Genomic DNA, 19,499 nt, shown 5'->3' on the forward strand with positions numbered 1-19,499 from the left:
CCCCCTGTTCCCCTGTTAGTAAAAAGTTAAATATTACTACGCCATTGGTCCTATTGTAATATAGTTTGTATGTCTAGAATGTAAAATGTGTAATGAATGTTCACTTTTCCAAGGTTTTAGTAATTATAAAAGTCTGTAAACAATGTGCAAGTCAAGTACATATGATATTATGAGACGAAAGAAAGAGTTATTTGTACGGTAGTTTTGCCAGTAGTGGATGCCTGCGTCTCCACTCCCCCTGACACCCTCTAAGCATGCACGCATGCTTCCAAATTCTTGTTTCCCCCTCTCCCACTAGTCGGCTTGCCCCCCCCCCCCCCAAAAAAAAAGAAGGGAAACCCAGGTGTTAACGGCTTGGTGCAAGGAGGCCGGCATTTTGATTTTCAATAAGTTATCATGTTCATCATCATAATCTCCATCCCTACCACATTCACATGATATATATATATTCATTTTAATTCCTCGTCTATTTGGATTGGAAACAAAGTAAATACATGGGCCTACACAACAGGGGAGGGGGATGGTGTTGTTCTGCACAACGGGAGAGGGGGAGGGTGTTGTTTTGTAACAGAGGAACATAGTTATTCTTCTACCCCCAACTCCACCCATCCAACCCATTCAAGAAGGATTGCTTAAAAAATTTTTTCTTCTTGACTAAAGGGCCAAGAGGTTCAAAATCTTGGGTCTGAAGGGAGTACATTCACCAATGCTGTTCTGTGTATATGACAGGGCGGAGAAATTTCATGTTTTTAAAAATAGGGGGTGCGGCAACTTTCCATAATTTGATATTTTTCTAACTTTAGTTTTGAGATTTTTCTCGAAGCTGTTGGGTTGCGATGGTTCTAATAGCCAAGTGTGTGTTCGGCAGCCAAAAATGATTGGTTTAGCCCCTATAAACTTTTTACTTAAAAAACGACAACAAATTCGAAACAATTTTCTCAAAGAAAGAAAAAAATCTTCATTTGACAAAGGAATAAAGTTTATTGCGGCAAGTCATGATATTGCCAAAATATGGTCAGTTTTTATGTTTAAATATTTGCAATTAAATGAATTATGACTGACTAAAAAAATAGCTTGAAAATCATTAGTTGAGCACTTCAACTATTTTTTATCGTGTAGATCCATCTCATTTTATTGTGAGAAGCATTTAGAAAAATATCCTGAAGAAGAATAAATATGTAATGTATTTAAAAACCATTTTGACAAGAATGAAAATTTCATATAAATATACCGGTGCAGCAGTTAGGCTGACCGTTTGGTGCTTCGCTGTCGCACACGTGAAAAACAAGATCAGTTTCGTAGAGGGGAGAATTTGTATAAAGTATCTCAGTCTTTCTGCCGGAATGTTGAAACCCTCTCAGCCTGGGTTGCCCCAGATAGGCAGAGTAGAAGCCTGCCTCCTAATTGATCTAAATTAAGTCTATAGGGGCGTAAAAACAAACATCCGTGCATTTTAATTTCTAAAATTTCTAATATAATTATATACCTTAAAGTTATGATGTATTGCATGTTATGTTCTTAAAGATTGGATATGATGACGTGGGTAGTTGGCGTATTCTCCGATGTGGTTTGCTCCTTCTTTCTTATCAAACATCTATCATCTTTATCCCCCGTCCTTTTTTTGTGTTTGTTTCTCCATTGTGACACCTATTCTTTGACACTTATTTATGACCTTTGCTGCTAGTACCGTAAAACTCTAACGAAAAAAAAAAGCAGACGATGACACTTTGACAAGTTTTTGTCTTGAGATTACAGTACTTTTATAGTCGACATGATATTGATATCTTGTGAGTTCTGTATCATTTGCTTTGTGTGTTTGTGTAAATTTGGGGGGGGGGGTTAAATAAAATACTAAGACAGTCACTGATTGTCAAGGCAAAAAATGGCAGTTTTTCAGTATCATTATAACTGTATAAAAAATACGCAAGGGAAGAAATGGGAAGTGGCCATTTATACAGGTGATTGTCTTATAAAGTGATACAGGTTGTTAAAGCATTTTTGTTCTCCTGTAATTATTGTTTTGTGATGAAACAAATTTGATGAATTAGCTCACTGTCCTCTAATAAATATAATACCAGTGGCGAGGACGTTGAGAGGGAACAATTTCAAGATAATATAATGACAAAATCATATTCATCGTGACCAGAGGATAGCAGGTAATAAAAAATGATTACTTACCCATTGTCATTTATTGTTGCCTGATCATTTTTACAATCAATTATAGTACTGTAATGCAATGAAGATATTTCAATGTTACGATTATGAATATATATAACGCACTTATAATTTGGACAATGCCCATGTCCATGAGAAAATAAGTGAATGGATAAAAATTCAAGTACATTTAGAGCTTACTAGTCTTTAGTCTAAATATTCACTGCTTTTGAGGTCCAGCTAGCAGAGTATAAATGCTTTAAAAACTAACAAAATGGTTGAACCAGCCCCACAGTTAAAAAAACAACACCCCCCCAAAAAATCAACTTCATGCTGCAAATTGTAAGAAAATAGGAGTGGTCCTCACGCATTCTGACAGTATGGCTCCAGCTGTATCATATATCAGTATCAGGTACAGGAAAGGCAGTTGAAAGGGTGCATGGGCCAATGTTAAGATCACCATAGGATAAGAAATTGATAATGGTGTGTATATGATAACAAATAAATATTAGCAAATAAATTTGGAGTTAAATTATTTACTTAATCAGTCAAGCAGATGGTGCAGGCCTAAATGACATACCAAGAGGTTTAAAGCTAACATTTGTGAAAGAAAACATTGTTTTGACAACTGCCACAACTAGTGCTATGGAAAACATGCGGAATTGAACAAAAAATTTTTCACCCGATTTTCTTGATACAGAGCAGTAAAGAAATGTTACATGATCAAAAATATCCAGCAGTCTGAAAGGATTAAGAAAAAAAAAAAAAGAAAGAATTATTGCTCAAAAGTCTCATTCATATTGTGGCGGCTGATGTCTGCTCTTATCAATTTTAGATCACCAAATAATGTGCGCAACTTGCACGCGGTACCTCCGATATTTTTCGCCCTTGTCCGACAAGGCTAGGTGTAGATCTTTCCTTCCAGAAGATCAGGCTGAAAGACTGCAGTAAGAAGGAGTCAAGGGGTAGCAGTAGAAAGGCTGCTGAAAGAGTCAGGAGCCCAGTGTAGGGGGCAAAGGAGGTGAGAGGGTGGGGGAAGAAAGTGGAGACGAAAGCAGACAAAATATTGCAATAGAGAAGGAAAGAAGTTGAAAGGAGACAATTTTAGTGAAGAAAATTTTTCCGTCGCTACACAGATTCGAACCCATGACCTTTGAATGAGAGGCAAACACCTTGACCTCTATTCTAGGCTACGAGAGCCTCCATACACGATGTTAAAAAAATTAAATGAAGAATTTTTAAAAGATCGATACATTTTGTCCCTATATATATCTGAATTTGAATGCAAGAAAAATCACTAACAAGTTTGTTCTCATTTCAGTGGCTATATTTTTATCCGTTCATTTGTTTTCTATACCAACATCTATGATGTACTGATTAGAGGCTTTGCTGCCATATGGGAAGACATGAGCTTGATTCCCAAATGAAGAGAATTGCCGGCTTTCTGGTGGGATGTGTGCATCCTTCTCAGCCTGGGTTGACCTTAACAGACGGGGTCTAAGTGAAGCTGCCCGTGTCCTTAATATTATCTAAATTGTGTTAATGGGGTCGACATTGAATTTTTTTTTTTTTACCTACAATTTTGTTAAGTATTTGAGAGTACAATAATGATTAAAAATTACCAGACTAGAATATTCGGGCCACAAATACTTAATTTGTAGGTAATTTTTAATCATTATTGTACTCTCATAGTTTTACTGGCGAAATGATTGATACTATGAATTTTATTGAATAAATGTAAAGTTCAGGTCTGTATCATCATTTCCATTCTTGCTTATTCAAATGGAAACACCTCCTTAGTCTCTATACAGATCTAAAAGCATCCTAGAGACGGACAAAAAAATCATCCATAGTATTCATGTATAGCTATTAAAAAGGAATACTTATGATGTGTAAAGTCAGGAGAGGGGGGCTCTCGTGGCCTAGAGGTTAAGGTGTTGGCCTCTCATTCAAAGGTCCCGGGTTCGAATCCGGGTAGTGACCAAAACATTTTCTTCTTTAAATGTGTCTCCATTCACCTCCTTTCCTGCTCTATAGCAATGTTCTGTCGTCTGCTTTCGTCTCCTCTTTCTGCCCCCACTCCCTCATATATCTCCTTTGCCCCCCTCCTCTGGGCTCCTGATTCTTTCTACAGCCTTTCTACTGCTACTCCTCGGCTTCTTCTTACTGCTGTCTTTCAGCCACACCCCTGATCTTCTGGTAGGAAAGATCTACACCTAGCCTTCTCGGACAAGGGTTAAAAAATCTCGGAGGGCCCGTGTGCAAGTTGCTCACGTTAAAGATCCCTTGGTGGTCTAAAATCGATCAGAGTAGGCTTCGGCCGCCATCCGGGCAAAATTCAAAATTTCCTACCAACTGAAAAAGTTTTAATGTGTCCCGCGCGCTCATATGACCTTATGCAGTTGCGAGCGCCGTAAAACACTTACAAAAACAAACAAAACAAAGTCAGGAATAAATCAGTGCAGGAGGTGGGGGGGGGGGGGGGGTGGATATGTGCTTGTGAGTGTTATTCTTATTCTCTTGACTACAGCAAATTTGCATCCCCTTCTCTGACCTGGGATCTCTTTGACTCGATCAGCAGACAAGCTTTGATTGTGTGAGGATGCATCCTCTACCCTGCTATTTGAACAAATTCCTGCATGGTTATGTCACACAAAAACTATAATGAAACAATTGTGCTTTTTCTTTGCGTTTTTTATCTTGATATTAAGGCTTGTATTTACTTTAAAAATTTGTTGTTTAAGTCGAAAAAAGTAAAAGCTGAAGAAGAAATTGATATATATCTCTTTACCTTTATTATAGAAATGATTTTGACTCTCTTTTTGTTTTTTAGGATGAGAAAAAAAATCAGCCCAGGTCTAATTGCCACCAGTGGTGATGGGAAGCCAAGCATCCACCCCCGGGTTCCTGCACACTGGAGTGGTCAACCATCAGTGTCCTCTGGCAGCGAGAAGGATGATCTGAAACCCTCGAATAGCTCGTTGCAGTCAGGTCAAGCCGCCAGTTTGTCAGCTCCGTCCAGCATGGAAGAACCTGCTGGAACCATCTCTCGCGACCCTTCCCCTCTGGCCGATGGTGCTGCTGGTGGTTATATCTCTACCGACCCCCAGACCCCATCGTCTAGTAGTAACCATATGAGTGCTACTGAAAGTACTATAAATAGTAATGGTGAGCCCCTTTCTACCCAAGAGAATGCGAGTGAAAGTATTTCTGAACCCATGCCTTCTAGTAGCAGCTATTTCCAACCTGTGTCTGATAGTTTAGGGTTAGAGAAAGAGCAGGTGGATGTAGTGTCAGCTGGTGGGGAGGAAATGGCTGAATCAGCTGGCAGTGAGTCCTCGGTTGTACCTGGTTATGTAGCTAGCAGCACTAGAGAGGTTAAAGATGATAACCCTGAGAATGAAATGTCCACAGCTCAGTACGCGGAGAATGAGAGGGTTGAATGTTGCACGGAGGTCTCATCACATCAGACTGTTAGAGAAAGCAGTGCTGAGGAGAGGGAAGAAACCGTCGATGTCATGGATGACGACACTGGCACTATGCTAACCACAGAAAGAGCCTCACAGGATAGGGAGCTGGATTACGAGCTGGCCTGTCAGCCGACGGTCACAGAGATAAGCGAGTTCTGTGCCGGCGGCAGGGACAAAGCAAGCGATGTAGATCTCGTCTCCATGACGATAGCCAGTGTGGCTGCGGGGGAGGGGGAGCCCCCTCGGTGCTCTGTGATGCCCCTGCGTGATCAGACCTACGGGGAGGAGAGGGCCCCTGGCAACGGCAACAATCAGCATCACTCCATTTCCTCCTCCGCATCTAACAAACACAGTGAGTGTTTGTGATGTACCTCCTCCCAATAACTACTACTACTACTGCTACTACTACTAGCCGTGCTCACTGAGACTGATGTCTTGTATCTGTATCAACGTGTATCTTGGTCTGTAGTGAAGGCACTTTCTCTTCGTCAACATCTGGCTTTGTGTAGACCCAAACACTTTATGTAGAGCCATTGAGCCTTTTACTGTACATAGCCTTGTGTGCTACAGAGGAGCTAAGACTAGAAGTTTGAGAACAGTATTGATTTTATTTAACTGAATTTTAGGATACAAAGTTTATTATGTCTCCCTGTGTTTCAGGCATGGTAATTTGCAATATGCATTGTTATAAATGATCATTTTTGGTGTTTATACACCAACCAAAACTTCGTTCTTTTGGTGTCCTCCATTTTTTCTGTTCATATTCTGTTAAGCTGATAACTTTTGATATTATGTTGTAATTAGTTTGGTCAAATAAGAAAATTTTTGTAGTTTTATTGGCAGGACCAGTCTCAACTTAAACTAAAGTGATATATACCTTTAGTCGTTTAATTAAGTTGGGTCAGTTGGAAAAGTATTTCAATTTGAGCTGGTTTGAAAGTGCTTAACGTCAAATGTCAAATTCCCATGCCTGAGTAATTAGAAACTTTTTTTTTCTAATTTTGTGAGCATGATGATATAAAACAAGTGATGAGTTTCTAGCAGTGAAAGGCTCTGATGGTTGAAGTGTATTCTCTTGTTTCTCACTTTTTTCTGTAGAAATTGTATCATAGTGCTAGTTTCTCTTTTCTCTTTTTGGTGCTAACAATAATAGGTAACTGTAGAATAGTCACTTGAAACTAGGTGTGAAATTAGTCTTTAATGCTGTCCCTGTCACATTTTGTAGCATACAAATAATAACGAATTTTTAAATTATGGCTCTCCTGTAAATGTTTCCTCACTGGCTTTTAGTGTGTTTTTCAATGCAGATTTGGAAAAAAAACCTCTTCCAGATCTGAAATTTCCAGCATTTGAATGCATTTTTTTTAGATGGTTCTCCCCCATCCCCCATTACCTTCAGGATATTGTTTGAGAGTACTGCATTCCTGATTATTTGGTCTTTGTGTAAGTTTTTTTTTTCTCAGGTTTTATTCAATCTTGTTCTTGAATAAGTATGATAAAATTTTATATTCTTTAAGGATTTTATATTCCTTGCTAACTACATTTTGTGTGTGTGAAGTCATCTTTTCAGCTTTAATTCAAAGAACATGCTATCTGCAAATGTTTTGAATTGACCCCTGGAAACACACTGGTATAATAGATGAATGTGTACCTTTGGAGACAGCATTTGATTTTCTGAATTCTAGTGAGCCTTGCTTTCTTCAGTTAGGAACAACAGCCCTGGACAAAAGAAATCAGTTGCTGTGATGATTGATGAAAAATGTGGGGTTGATCAGAGATCTATCTGGTAGAGACAGATACAAAGTTCATTTGTATAACACCGAAGGTTAAAAGTCGAAAAGAAGGGGCAATGTTGTACCTTTCTATATATTGTGGTAAATATGAGAGAACAGGAGTTGGGGGGTCTTCACTTTGCATTCGAAAGACCTGAGTTTGATTCTAGGATGGGGTACATGTTTTCTCCAGTTTCTCCATCTTTCAGTTGAGATGCAGTATTCCGCATGGCCTGGGTTGGTCCTGACCGCTTGGGTGAAAACTACTGTTCTCTTTTAGTTGCCTAAATAGTGTTACTGAGAGCACATACGTACATATATATATGTGTGTGTGTGTGTGTGTATATATATATATATATATATATATATATATATAATAAACGTACACTATGATAAACATAAGACGAAGTTGAATGGAAATTGACTTTCATACTTTTTCAAGACTTGTTCTAGTGTTAACTGTACAGATAAGAGGATGAGATCCTTTCTTTTCAAAAGACAGTGAAAACAAATCAAAGAGTTCTCTTTATTTAAAAACATGTTTTGTATGCTGTGCTTGCAAAAACTGTAAAAATATACTTGTTCACTTCGTAACTGAAACTTACACATGATATCTATGTATTTCTTTCTAGTAATTTTGAATGAATCATCACTTTTTAGATTTCTCTACTAATATGTGGGATGATGCTGATGCTAACAAGATGTACTCTAATGAACAAAATATGGAAGGGTTGTCCAACTGTAAACATGTGTAAAGTGTATGTATGTACTGCATTGAATGTCGAGTAGCAACTGTAAAGTAAAGTTGAAATGAAAAAGGTTACGGAAATAACCTAATATTGCAAGTTTCTTCATTCTAATTAGTCTAACTGCATAAAAGGAATGTTTATGTGGTCTCTATGGATTCTATTTCGTCCTAACACCTTTGGCATGATAGGGGGGAGCTAATTGTTTAGTATAATTCCCACCAATTCTATTGTACGCATGCTTGCTGATCATAAGTCTAGCATGGATATTGAAAAATACAGTTGGTACACGCTTTTTTTATAATGTTTGTGTTGTAATAAAGACTATTTTTAAGCATAGGAAATGATATTTAAGGAGCAGCTCATCCTTACAGGCTATAGCGTGTTTTTGTGACACTGTTGTTCTCACTTTTACCATTTTGTTGTGTCGATCCCTGTTTCATACATGTACTGGTAGGTGTTTGGTTTTTCTGTTTCAACTGTCAGGTGCATATGTCATTCTTTTTTTTTTAAAATAAAAAATAAAGCTCGGTGTCGCTGTCGCAAGAAAATTGCTGTACCATGTCCCTTTTTTCCCTGCTTTACAAGATGAGCTAAGTATTGAGAGTTGTTCCTGCGACGGCGACAATTTGATATGGTCCTTGTTGTACTCCCATCTGTCAGAAAACCCAACTTTGCTTTCCCTTTTCTGTTGTGGTAGGTCTAGTGTGTTTCATAATTTTTTTTATCTCTATGCAAGTAAGGTTTAGGTTTAGGGGTAGGTGGTTGATGGATACTCATCGTCTGATGTGGTGTTCCCTTTCTGGTCCTTTTCATTGTTGGTTAATTTTTTTCTGTTCCTGGTTTTTTAACTTCTTTGTTATTCCTTTGATTCTCCAGTAAACTACTACACATGCTACTACTCAGCAATATTAAGTTCTGGAGAAAAGTTCCACGTCTTTTGAATAGTTGTCTTATGTGTGTTGAGAGTTTATGTGACTCTCAACTATTTCAAGTGAAATTATGGGGTCTTAACATGCCTCTTTCCTCTAGTCTATATTTCTTCTTTGCGGCTTGCATTTACAGCAGATATTGCCATAGGTTGGATGTTAGGGAAAATGCTCTTGTTGTCTGTGGTGACATCAGTGGTTCTCAATGATTTCCCTCTTTTTGTCACATTTTGAAGACTGATGTACTCATTGACCAGAATGTTTGATAGATCTATGGAATTCGCTGTCCATTTGTCCATGTTTTCTGTTGTCATGCAGTACCTCTTAGTTTTCATGTCTTTTGTCACCTTAATGCTGGTGGCGTACAGTGAATGCATAGAGAAGAAAAAAAGAAAGGTACCCCAGGAAGAGTGATGCTCATGAGAAGGCGCTATCTCTCATTTGGGTACCTGAATGACTGGTTCTTATAATTAGCCACATCACTGAAAACATTGCAGGTGCTTTGTTCCATTTGCTGGTGTCATTCCATTCTATGTTATTCTCCACTTGATACTGATCGGTGCTGTGTAGTTTCCACCTTGTAACTCCCACCCTGCTGTACTCGTTGTATGTATGATGCTGTTTCTGAGAAGGGTGTTTCTGATTTCTTAGATCTAGTCTTTGTACCTTTTTCATGCTAGACAACGTAATTGCTAATTGTGATATTTCCATTTCTAATCAGAATGCTTCATAATTTAAAAAATATTTTAAAATTTCAATGTGAATTTTGGCTACCATAAAATTTAACAAGTTGACGAGAGGTCTGGAAAGTTAATCTGTAGTTTCTGATAACTTTCGAATCAGAGTAATTGTAAGTAGCGGTCCATGATGTGTCACTCGTATTGCTTGGAGGGTGGTAAATTTAATGTCGTAACGTGTTCATTTTAATTTGGATATTTTAAACAGTCTTATCTATAGCATTAGTATTGAGTACTGTGATTTGTTTGCTGGTGAATAGGTGAACAAAGAACTTGTTCAAGAAAAAATAAAGATGATCCTTTTATGAAGTAGTGTGAGTTCTCATGCAGTTTTAAGAAAATGATTCCCAGACAAAATTAAATGAATGAAATATGTGTGTGAGAGTATTTAGATATCTATGGACTTGCATAATTGTTTCATAAAATGCTGAAATTTTAGTTGTTTCAGGAAAGCTATGTATAGATTTTTATTATTTTATTTTCTATTAGTTTTTTGGAGGGGTGATAATTTTTCCATGTGTGGTTCTTTTCTTGGTCACCAGTTTTAATTTATTTTAGAATTGTTGTTGGTATCACCATTATTCTTTAAGCGTAATATAATCGAGATTTTAAAGTGAAATATACAAATTTGTGGGCATTTTGCCAGTTATTTTCAATAATGGAAAATCTTTTTGATTTGTTTTTATTTCCAGAAAAACACAGAGGCGAGAAGAACAGTATGTCTGCCAGTGCCCGCCTGCCAGTCATCAGTTCTCTCCTTGCTCCGTCTGGAGCAGGAAACCCTCAACAATCTACCGTGAGTTTTTCATCATATTTCTCTCTCATTTTTTTGGTACTATGGCTATCACATCATTGTACTTTTGTCGCCATCCTATTTTTGTAGCGTGGGTGGTTTGAAAGTGTTACTGGTAGGTAGGTTCTTCTTTTCTTTCCCTCTTTTTGTTTCTGTCTGTCCATCTCATTTTTTTTCCGAGGCTAAATGATAATTTATTATTACGTTACTGTGCTTCTCTTTACTCACTGGATCTTTAATTTTGTAATACTGTGTCTATTCTCTTGTTTGCATTAGTGTTATTTATTAAAATCTGCAGTGAATTTTATATTTTGAAGAGCATTCACTATTGACCCGATAGGTGTAAATTTTGTTGTTGTATTCACATCAGTTTAGATTGGATGGGTTTTTTTTTTTTTGGTGTTTTAAAAAACAAATATTGAGTACAGTTAATTTAATAAGGTACAGTCATAATGAACAATAAGTGTCAAAAGTTCTTTCAAATTTTTGGTTTGTGCTTGATGTGCACTCTTTTGTGAAGTAGCCTGCTCTTATATGACTATTTTTCAAATATGGTGTTACAAAATTTAAGTAGAACCTGCAGATCACCTCAGCGGACTCATTTTAACTCCGAAGTCCTATTTGTCAGCCTGATTTGTTTCTTAATTTTTGTTTTCGTTCTTCCCCATCCAGCAGTTGCCGGGCATCCAACACATTGCATCGGCGGGGAGATCAAGCAGCTCCCCCACCACTGCCCTCCCCTCGGTGGCCCACTTTCTGGGACCAGCCAAATCTCCCCAGAACACATTCAAACCCGTGACACCCGGCGTGGATCCTTACAGCTCAGCCATGGCTGCTGCTGATGCTGCAGGAGGTGGGTCAAAGGTCAAAAGTTTTTGAGAATGATGGAAAGAGAAGCTGGGTGGATGTGCAGGAGTATGTATGTGTGTGTGCGTGCGTGCATGCATGTTTGTCTGATTTGATACTACTGTCAAACCCGCTCTAATGGTCACCTGTCCAAAACAATCACCTGTACAGCGACCACTTCCCAACCCCCCTCAACCCCTTGCTTTAAAAAAGACAAATTATTATAATGACTTTTCAAGACGACCACCTGTCAAAGACAACCACTTTTCTCCTTCTCCTCGAGATTGGATGGCCATCTTGGACTATTCTGAATGTATTTATATACGTTTTATGTTACAGAAACTTACGTTAATTTCTTTCAGTTGATGATCAGTTAGTGTAATTAGCCACAAATATGGGTGTGATGCAATGCTGCATGTTGCCCATTCTGCTTTTAAAAAATGAGGAAGAGATTGTGCTGGTTTTATTGAGTGATTACGCTAAAGAAAGGAAGTTACCAATTTTGTGAGCGGTAACATGGAAATAAGATAAAACATTTTTTGTCTAACATAAACATTATATTGTAAGATTAGAATAGGAAGTATTTCCTCGTGAGTGTTGCTCAAGGTGTTTGACTCTTTGATTTATCAGGATATCTGTTTTTCAGATTCATCTCACGGAGGTACACCGTACCAAACTTCAAAGTCCAAAAATAACCGCAAACCAGTGACCCCTGCTGGTCTTCGGTTAAGTTTAGCAGCGTCGGAAGAGCTCCCTGACCCATTGCCAATACCACAGTACTCTGAGAAGGTAATAGTTTTGGGTTGGTTTCTCTTTTTGTTGGTTAAGGATGGGGGGGGGGGGGGGGTTATTTGGTGAGACTTTGCACAATTGTGTTACTTGCAAGTTTAACTTTTCAGCTATTGAATGGTTTGGGCGGAAGGGGGGGGGGGGGGGCAGGGGGAGAGAAGGAGTGATAAAGGGTGTACAATATATTAATCATGCTTTTTGTCTATTGAAAAGTGATAGACAATTGCAAAGTGGGAAGCATGATTCTTGTACAAAATATTTATTCAATCTCTAAACGGTTGTCTTCACCAGGTTCAGAGAGCCAAGCAACTGGGCACGGTGGCGTTTGACCGGCCGACGGTTCTGCGGGAGACGGTCCAGTTTTTCCTTCAGTTCAAGCACTACTGGAGCAGCCACGACTATGACCGCATCTCCAACCTAGTGGTGGAGCTCTTCCCCGAGTTCAAGGACAACAACGAGATGCCCGGTGTTCCTGCCAATGTACGTTCTGTACTCCTTATCTCTGGCAAGCCAAAAGAAATGATATTTTAAACTTTGATGCATTATATGTTCTAAGTTAATTCTAAGACCGGCGAAGAAATGTTTTGAAAATGCAGTAATCAAAGATTTAAACATAGTTATTATTGCTATTTAGATGTGTTGACATTAAAATAGGTTTGTTACTGTAAGTTATACATTTCTACATGGCCCATGAGAACTCTGTAAAAAATTGCCTTTTTTTTCTTTTCTCGATCAGAAACGGATCAGGACAGATTTGTCGATGTATGCTAGAAACTTCCGTCGCAGGGAAGTCTCACAGCGTAAAAAAGAGGGCATCATGACCTCTCCAGCAGGGGAGCATAGTAAAGATCCCTCATTAAAACTGTCATCCCCTTACGGACACCCTACCTCTCCAAGTGCCAATGGGAATCCAGGAAATGTCGGGAGCAACAATGCCTCTGACTTCTGCAACGAGCTTCTCACAGCTGCCAGTATCATCGAGAGCCAGAACTGTCCTAGTGGTGTGCGCAATGATTGTACGTATATGAGACTGCATTTTTTATGTTTTGTAGAGGCTGGGTTTGTTTGTTTTTTTTAAAGTATGGAGAGCTGTATATTGTCAGCATAGTTCCTGTCTTAATTGCCACTGTGTGACTATATGTTTATTGCTTATCTAATTTACAATACATTCCCTTTTTTTTCCCTTTGTTCAGAAGTCTTTTTCTTCTCATTCATCATTTAAATGTAAATCCCAGTCTCCAGTGCGAAGGTTACTGTTCACAGGTCCTCCACAGACGCCCCTTAGAGTTTCGAGTGTCTCTGCCTAGGGTTGGGCCAATATTTTTTCTAAGCGCCTTGAGCAGGCTTAGAGCAAATGTCGTTTATAAGTGAAAAAATACTCTTTGTATTTCTTGTTTGTGGTTGGGGGTGCTATTGGTGTGTAGTATGGTGTTTCTGTTCCCTTTTTGATTCTGAGCATTTGGCCATTATTGTGTCGATGTGGTTCTGTTTCTCAAAGTGAAATTTGGTACCCTGACTGCTGTATGTCCAGGTGCCTCTTTTACTCTTGGGTAATCAAATGTTTAAAATGATGCTCTAAATGATTGCATTATGAAGTCGACTCTCAGTAAGTATTTATCTAATCAACCCACTCTCTGTTTCTCTACTCGACAGTACATGAAAGTGGACCGTCCAAGGGGCGGGCAGAGGAAAGTCTGTCTGGGACCCCGGAGATGCTGAGGCACAAGCATGGCCTTTCGCTAGAAGGGGAGGGACGGACCCCCAGCAATGGCGAACCACACCGTAAACATGGAGAGCTCCCTGATGATGAGACGGACGATACGCCCATCCACTTTGTGTATGACAAGGAGCAGATGACGCCTGCAACACGTGACGCAAACACTGCTTGGCAGGTGGGTTTGTGCCTCATCAGCTCGTAGAACCTGAGAAGGGGTCTCTAAGAATAAAAGATTATTGTACCTTAAGGGACTTTATTGATAAAGAACATGAAGCTTAATTTATGCACATAAATTTATGGCGTTTATGATGATCAGGAGTGGCCTCTGTGATGTAGTGATTTACAGCCACTTTGCTGTTGCATGCAGATGGCTAAAGTTTGATTCCCATGGGGGGTGAATTTTTATGAAGCATCTCTAGTCTTTCTTCGGCGGCCCTGACAAGGAGGATTGAAGCCTGCCTCCAAAAATGATGCACTTTGTGTTGAGGGGTATGAAAAGACATGCATAATGCTGTCTTATAAATCATATGTGAGGCATCGTGAAATCAGGCGCTCGTCAAAGTAATGAAATCCAAGAAATCTGCATTTTTTGGCCAGTTTGGACTTTGTTTTTCGAATTTTTCTTTTTTTGGCTGAGCACCTTGTATGTCCATTCAAAACTTTTACGTGTGGATTTTATGGAAAGGCACAAAAAATTTTAATTTGCAGTTTCCAAGGACTCTTACACGATGGAAGTCACCAGACTTTGGCGGCCATTTTCCCGCTAATTTTACCTCTGAAACCAGGCCACCCCACCCCCTTCAATGTGGGTGGTTGACGGGTGCTCCGGTGTGGTTTGCTCCTTCTTTCCTATCCAACGTCTGTCTTCCTGATCTCTTCTCCTTTTTTGTGTTTGTTACTCTCTTGTAACACCTCTAATCTTCGAAACTTATATGACCTTATTGTGTTGTTAGTGCCGTAAAACACTTACTAAAACTAAAACCTCCTTCAATCGCAAATATCTCGACTTCTGTTCAAGATAAATGGATATTTTTTAATGGAAAGCAAGGCAACTGAACATCCTTAGCTAAGATGATATCAATAACTCAAGATGCCCAAAAATTCACGAATTTCTGATTCCACTGCTTCCTGGCACATATTACTGTGTGAAAGTAAACACTAGATACTCAAAATGGGCTGTTGTGCTGCAAGACAGGATAAAAGATTCTGTTTTTCACTCAAATGTATCTCTTTGCAAAGTTTTTGTTTACTGCATGGAAAACAAAATACACCACTCGAAAAGAGTGTTGTTTCTTTACGGTTTTTTTGGTATCCTATCCTTGTTTGCTACTTTGCTCACAGGCTACTTCATATGCCAATGACATAATTTTCACATTATCTTAACACTTTGCCGTCACATCTCGCCGATCGATGTTTACCACCCAGTTTCTTTGGATTTTTCCTAAAATGCCTTTGCCTTCGATGGCAAGGGCTTTTACTATATGGGCCTTGTGATGGCAAGGGCCTTTACTATATGAGCCTTTCTTTATTTCTGATTTGGATGATTTTGTTAACAGCACCCATGCGGAGCCTTATGTATGAACTAAGCTATATACGTCTGACCGCATCTTTCTCCTTCCATCTTCTTATGAATGAACTAAGCTATACATATCGTACTGACTGCTTCTTTCTTGTTCCATCTTCTAATGAATGAACTAAACTCTTCATATCTTACTGACTGCTTCTGTCTTGTTCCATCTTCTAATGAATCAACTAAACGATACATATTTTACTGACTGCTTCTTTCTTGTTCCAGCTCTACTCTGACCAGGTGGCTCAGATGGCAAGCAGCTCTGTGTTAGATTACGGGATGACAACAGACGTAAGTTATTGTCGTCATAATCATAATTTTGTTGCTTTCTGTATTATTTTTTTCCCAAACATATTTTCCTGGTTGCAAACAATTTACTTCCACACTGTTGGTTTTAGCTTTTCATTACGGGACTACAAAGTGAAAATGATTTTAGTCTCAAATACAGATGATACTCCCTGTTTAGTATGAACTCGACGTGCGAAGATAGTGTAGCTCTGAGTGATGGAAAGTGTATTGTGGGTTCATTGCTGTAAAATACAAAATTTTCATTTATGCCACTTAGCACAAATCAAAAAGAAGTTAAGGCTGTCCATCTGATCTTTTACTCATTTTTATCTATTGATAACTTGAGCTGGGTTGTGAAGTTTTATGAGAAGTGTGGTTTCATACACTTCAGGGTTCTGAGAGGGAAGACTGGCTGGCTAGTGCAAATGATCAGGACTGGCTTACTGGCCATGTCCTACTGACAGTGTGCGCCTGGTTCTTGAGTCCTCAAAGAATTGTTCTAGTGTTCCTAGGGACGCTGATTAAGTATGTTAACTTCATCTTCAGGTTTTAATTGTTTAGTACGTGGACACCATTATTGGTCTCCGAACTTGTTCTCCTAATACTTGTGACGGTTTGAGATGGTTGGCAGTAAAGCACATGTCGGTGTGAACATCTGTGTAAGGGTATTGTCAGTCCAGTCGAAGTTTATATTCACACTTACTGTAGAACTTATATTTTAGGCCAACTGTGAAGTAAATGAGCCTGTGGGAAATTTCCACTCTGTTGTCCTGCAGCCACCTCATGCATCTTGCTTCTTTAAAAAAAATTTTTTTTTTTTTTTTTTTGGTATCCTACCCTAAATTTGCACATTTTCTTGCTTGCTTTATTTAATTAACCCTTATATTTTTGGGGAAGTTTTTCTGGTTTTTGTTTTATCTTTTTGATTCATTTTTTATGATCTTATTGTTTATCAGTAATCAGTCTTATAACTGTACTGACGTAACAGAAGAATTTCCCCCCCCCCCCTTAGAGCTCTGAGGGGTAGAGTTGCTTGAAGTTAACCCTGTTCTTGAGTTGATGAGGAGGGGGGAAGGAGGGTATCAATTTTGTGCAGCTGTTTCATGTGCTCATAACGAGATTACACACATACTCATAAAAGCAGATTTGCATTCGGACTCGACAGGGCTTCTTTATCTCGAAACAGTTTGTTGAGTGTGTATAACAATAAGCAAAAGAAAGTTTGTGTGCTCTGAAAAGTGAAATCTAAGAAAGAAAAGTTTTATTGATTTGTCCAAATGGTTATTTACTGAGCTGTACATGTCTTGATGCCTAGCAATACAAAATAAGTTGAAATGTGGTATTGATGATAACCTTTCATAATTTTCTGAGTGCTTACTGTAACTTAATTCTTGTAGATAAACTTCATTCACACTTGTCTCCATTTGTGGGCTGTTCTTAAAAAAAAAAAATAATTTCACAAACTCACAAAGACGTTCATTCATCAAATAGGTTTTTAACATTAATATATGTGACAGAAAAGGCATTACTGACTTAACAAAAAAAACCCAAAAACAACAACAACTGAGAAAAATAGAAGTGCTTGCCATGCGATTGCACGAATTTTACAGATAAGTAAAGTCGAATTTTCACACTTTAACTAGTTGTCATACTTGTGAATGAAAAATGAACCAAACTTTCTGGATTTAAAAGATATTTTGTACACGTTTTTAGAAAGTAGTTGGGTTCAGTTTGGTAAATCTAACATTTGTATTTCAAAATTGAAATTGCTACATTTCATGTTGATAAGTATCCATTGTGATTGTAGTGGAAAAGTTGAAGAAACAGTTAACGTAACTTCACAAATGAAGTGATATTATTAAATTATTAGTCACACTTCCCATGGTAGTCTGCATGGTTAATAAAAAAAGATTTCACTTTTTTTTTCTGCCATAAGCTTTTTTTCCGGCTCTTTTGTGCTTGCCCAGCTAACATAATATATACCCAGAGATCTAACTTGAAAAGTGTTGTGAATCAATAAAGCTTTTTAGCCAGCAAATTTTCTTCTTTCTGTGGAAAAATGAATAGTGGTATCCATCAATGATGTATACATCTTTTTTTTTTTTTGTTGGTTTTATTTTTGTTTATACTGCTTTCTTTTTGTGTGTATGCAATTGAAATAGCTCCTGTATGTAGTTGCTGCTCAGGAAGGTCTCTCTTTTTCGATAATGGAGAATAAAAGAAAGAGAGAAAGACAGGAGGAGGGGCTTGAAGTTCCATTAGGGAAGGGTGACCCCTCCCCCTCGTGCATTTCAGGAAGCGGCAGCGACACCATCGTCGTCGTCGCCAGCAGCAGCGTCGTCGTCGTCAAACACTGACCGGCTGTCGGCCATGGCCATGTGGCGCTCCACAGCACTCCCCGACCCCCTCCCCACCCCGCCCTACTCGGACAGCGTGATTCGGGCACGCGAGTCGGGGAACACCATGTCGGCCCGGCCCAAAATCATCCGGGAGACCACCCAATACTTCCTGGCGCTCAAGCTGTGGTGGACCGCCCCTGATTACGAGCGGATCGCTGAGCTGGTCTTGCAGAACTTCCCAGCGCTTGTTAGCCTTGTAAGGTCCCCTTCCCACAAGTTCCCCTCCTGTTGCGCTGTCTCTCTCCCCGTCTCCCTGTTCAGTATGTGTATCAGAAAACTTTCTAGTACGTGTATCAGAAGACTTCTGACTGATAGGAGGATGTAGCTGTAGTTGGTAGGGGTGCCACTTTCCTGGAAAGTCCCATCTAGCCAAAGCTTTCGGGTACTAGATCTTTTTTAGAATTGATTTGACAGACAGTTTATGGCCTTTTTTTTTTTTAGAGTGATGAGTCAAAACAGTGTCCAAATTTCTGTTTCAACACGTGAACATTCATCCTTGAAATAGTAAATACCCATTGTCAATGACTGACTACCCTTGAAGTAGAAATAACATTTCTGAAAAGGGGGGGTGGCACCATAGAGAATTTAGTGCCATGATGTTGACCCTGTTTTTGTTGGAATGGTCGGAGTGAACTATTTGGTATCTGTGCGTTCGTGGTGGAAGGGTGTTGTGTTCTGTGGTCTTTGGTCTTGTAATTAGCGTTGAAGGTAACGTTGTCTTCATCTGCTTCACTCTGTAGGGGTGTCACTTTTACAGGAGATTTCTTGAATTTCGGAATCAATGAACAATCGATGCCTTTTGGTATTTTCCGTTGTGTGTTTTTTAAAGATTTTTCGGTTGTGTCCGTGTATGTCCTGCTTTACTGACGTGGTATGGGATTGGCCAGTTGCTAGTTTTTAAAGATATTCAATATGCTCTAAAAATTTAGATAGAACTTAGTGGCACGGCTATGCTGGGGTCTGACAGTGTTGATTTTTCGGTAACCATTTCCTTAGATTGTTGGTGGATGGCAGGTACTCTGGAGTGATTTGCTTGTTTTCTATCAGAAATCTGTTGTCTTTATCTCTCCTTCTTTTCTTTGTTTTCTTCTCTGTAGTAACCACTTCCTATTTGTGTTGCAAGTGCTGTAAAACTTCTGCTTTAACTATTAAAAAAGGAAGCTCGGTAGGTACATTTTCCGTGATTTATACAGTAGTGCAACTCAAGCGTGCGTTGATGGAAAGTAAAGAATTAAGATTGTCTTTTCTGCATCTAGTATTGCTTTATGGTTGACAAAAAAAAAAGAAGA

General features: G+C 38.9%; 1 protein-coding gene across 5 annotated transcripts in view; it reads left to right on the forward strand.

Moving 5' to 3' along the window:
• LOC101850267 overlaps positions 1 to 19,499 on the forward strand; it is a 43,392-nt gene that overhangs the window by 5,083 nt on the left and 18,810 nt on the right. For 2 of the 5 annotated variants that reach the window (XM_005103942.3, XM_005103944.3), the window contains exons 2-10: positions 4,988 to 5,976; positions 10,501 to 10,604; positions 11,274 to 11,454; positions 12,094 to 12,236; positions 12,528 to 12,716; positions 12,973 to 13,252; positions 13,890 to 14,128; positions 15,749 to 15,814; positions 18,107 to 18,406. In XM_005103942.3, the coding sequence (XP_005103999.1) occupies positions 4,989 to 5,976; positions 10,501 to 10,604; positions 11,274 to 11,454; positions 12,094 to 12,236; positions 12,528 to 12,716; positions 12,973 to 13,252; positions 13,890 to 14,128; positions 15,749 to 15,814; positions 18,107 to 18,406 (2,490 nt within the window). In that variant the 5' untranslated portion in view covers position 4,988. The remainder of the gene's footprint in view (positions 1 to 4,987; positions 5,977 to 10,500; positions 10,605 to 11,273; positions 11,455 to 12,093; positions 12,237 to 12,527; positions 12,717 to 12,972; positions 13,253 to 13,889; positions 14,129 to 15,748; positions 15,815 to 18,106; positions 18,407 to 19,499) is intronic. The other 3 variants (XM_013085695.2, XM_005103946.3, XM_005103945.3) reach the window with 3 other exon arrangements.

The sequence above is a fragment of the Aplysia californica genome, unplaced genomic scaffold, assembly GCF_000002075.1.
Source record: "Aplysia californica isolate F4 #8 unplaced genomic scaffold, AplCal3.0 scaffold00398, whole genome shotgun sequence".
NCBI lineage: Eukaryota > Metazoa > Mollusca > Gastropoda > Aplysiida > Aplysiidae > Aplysia > Aplysia californica.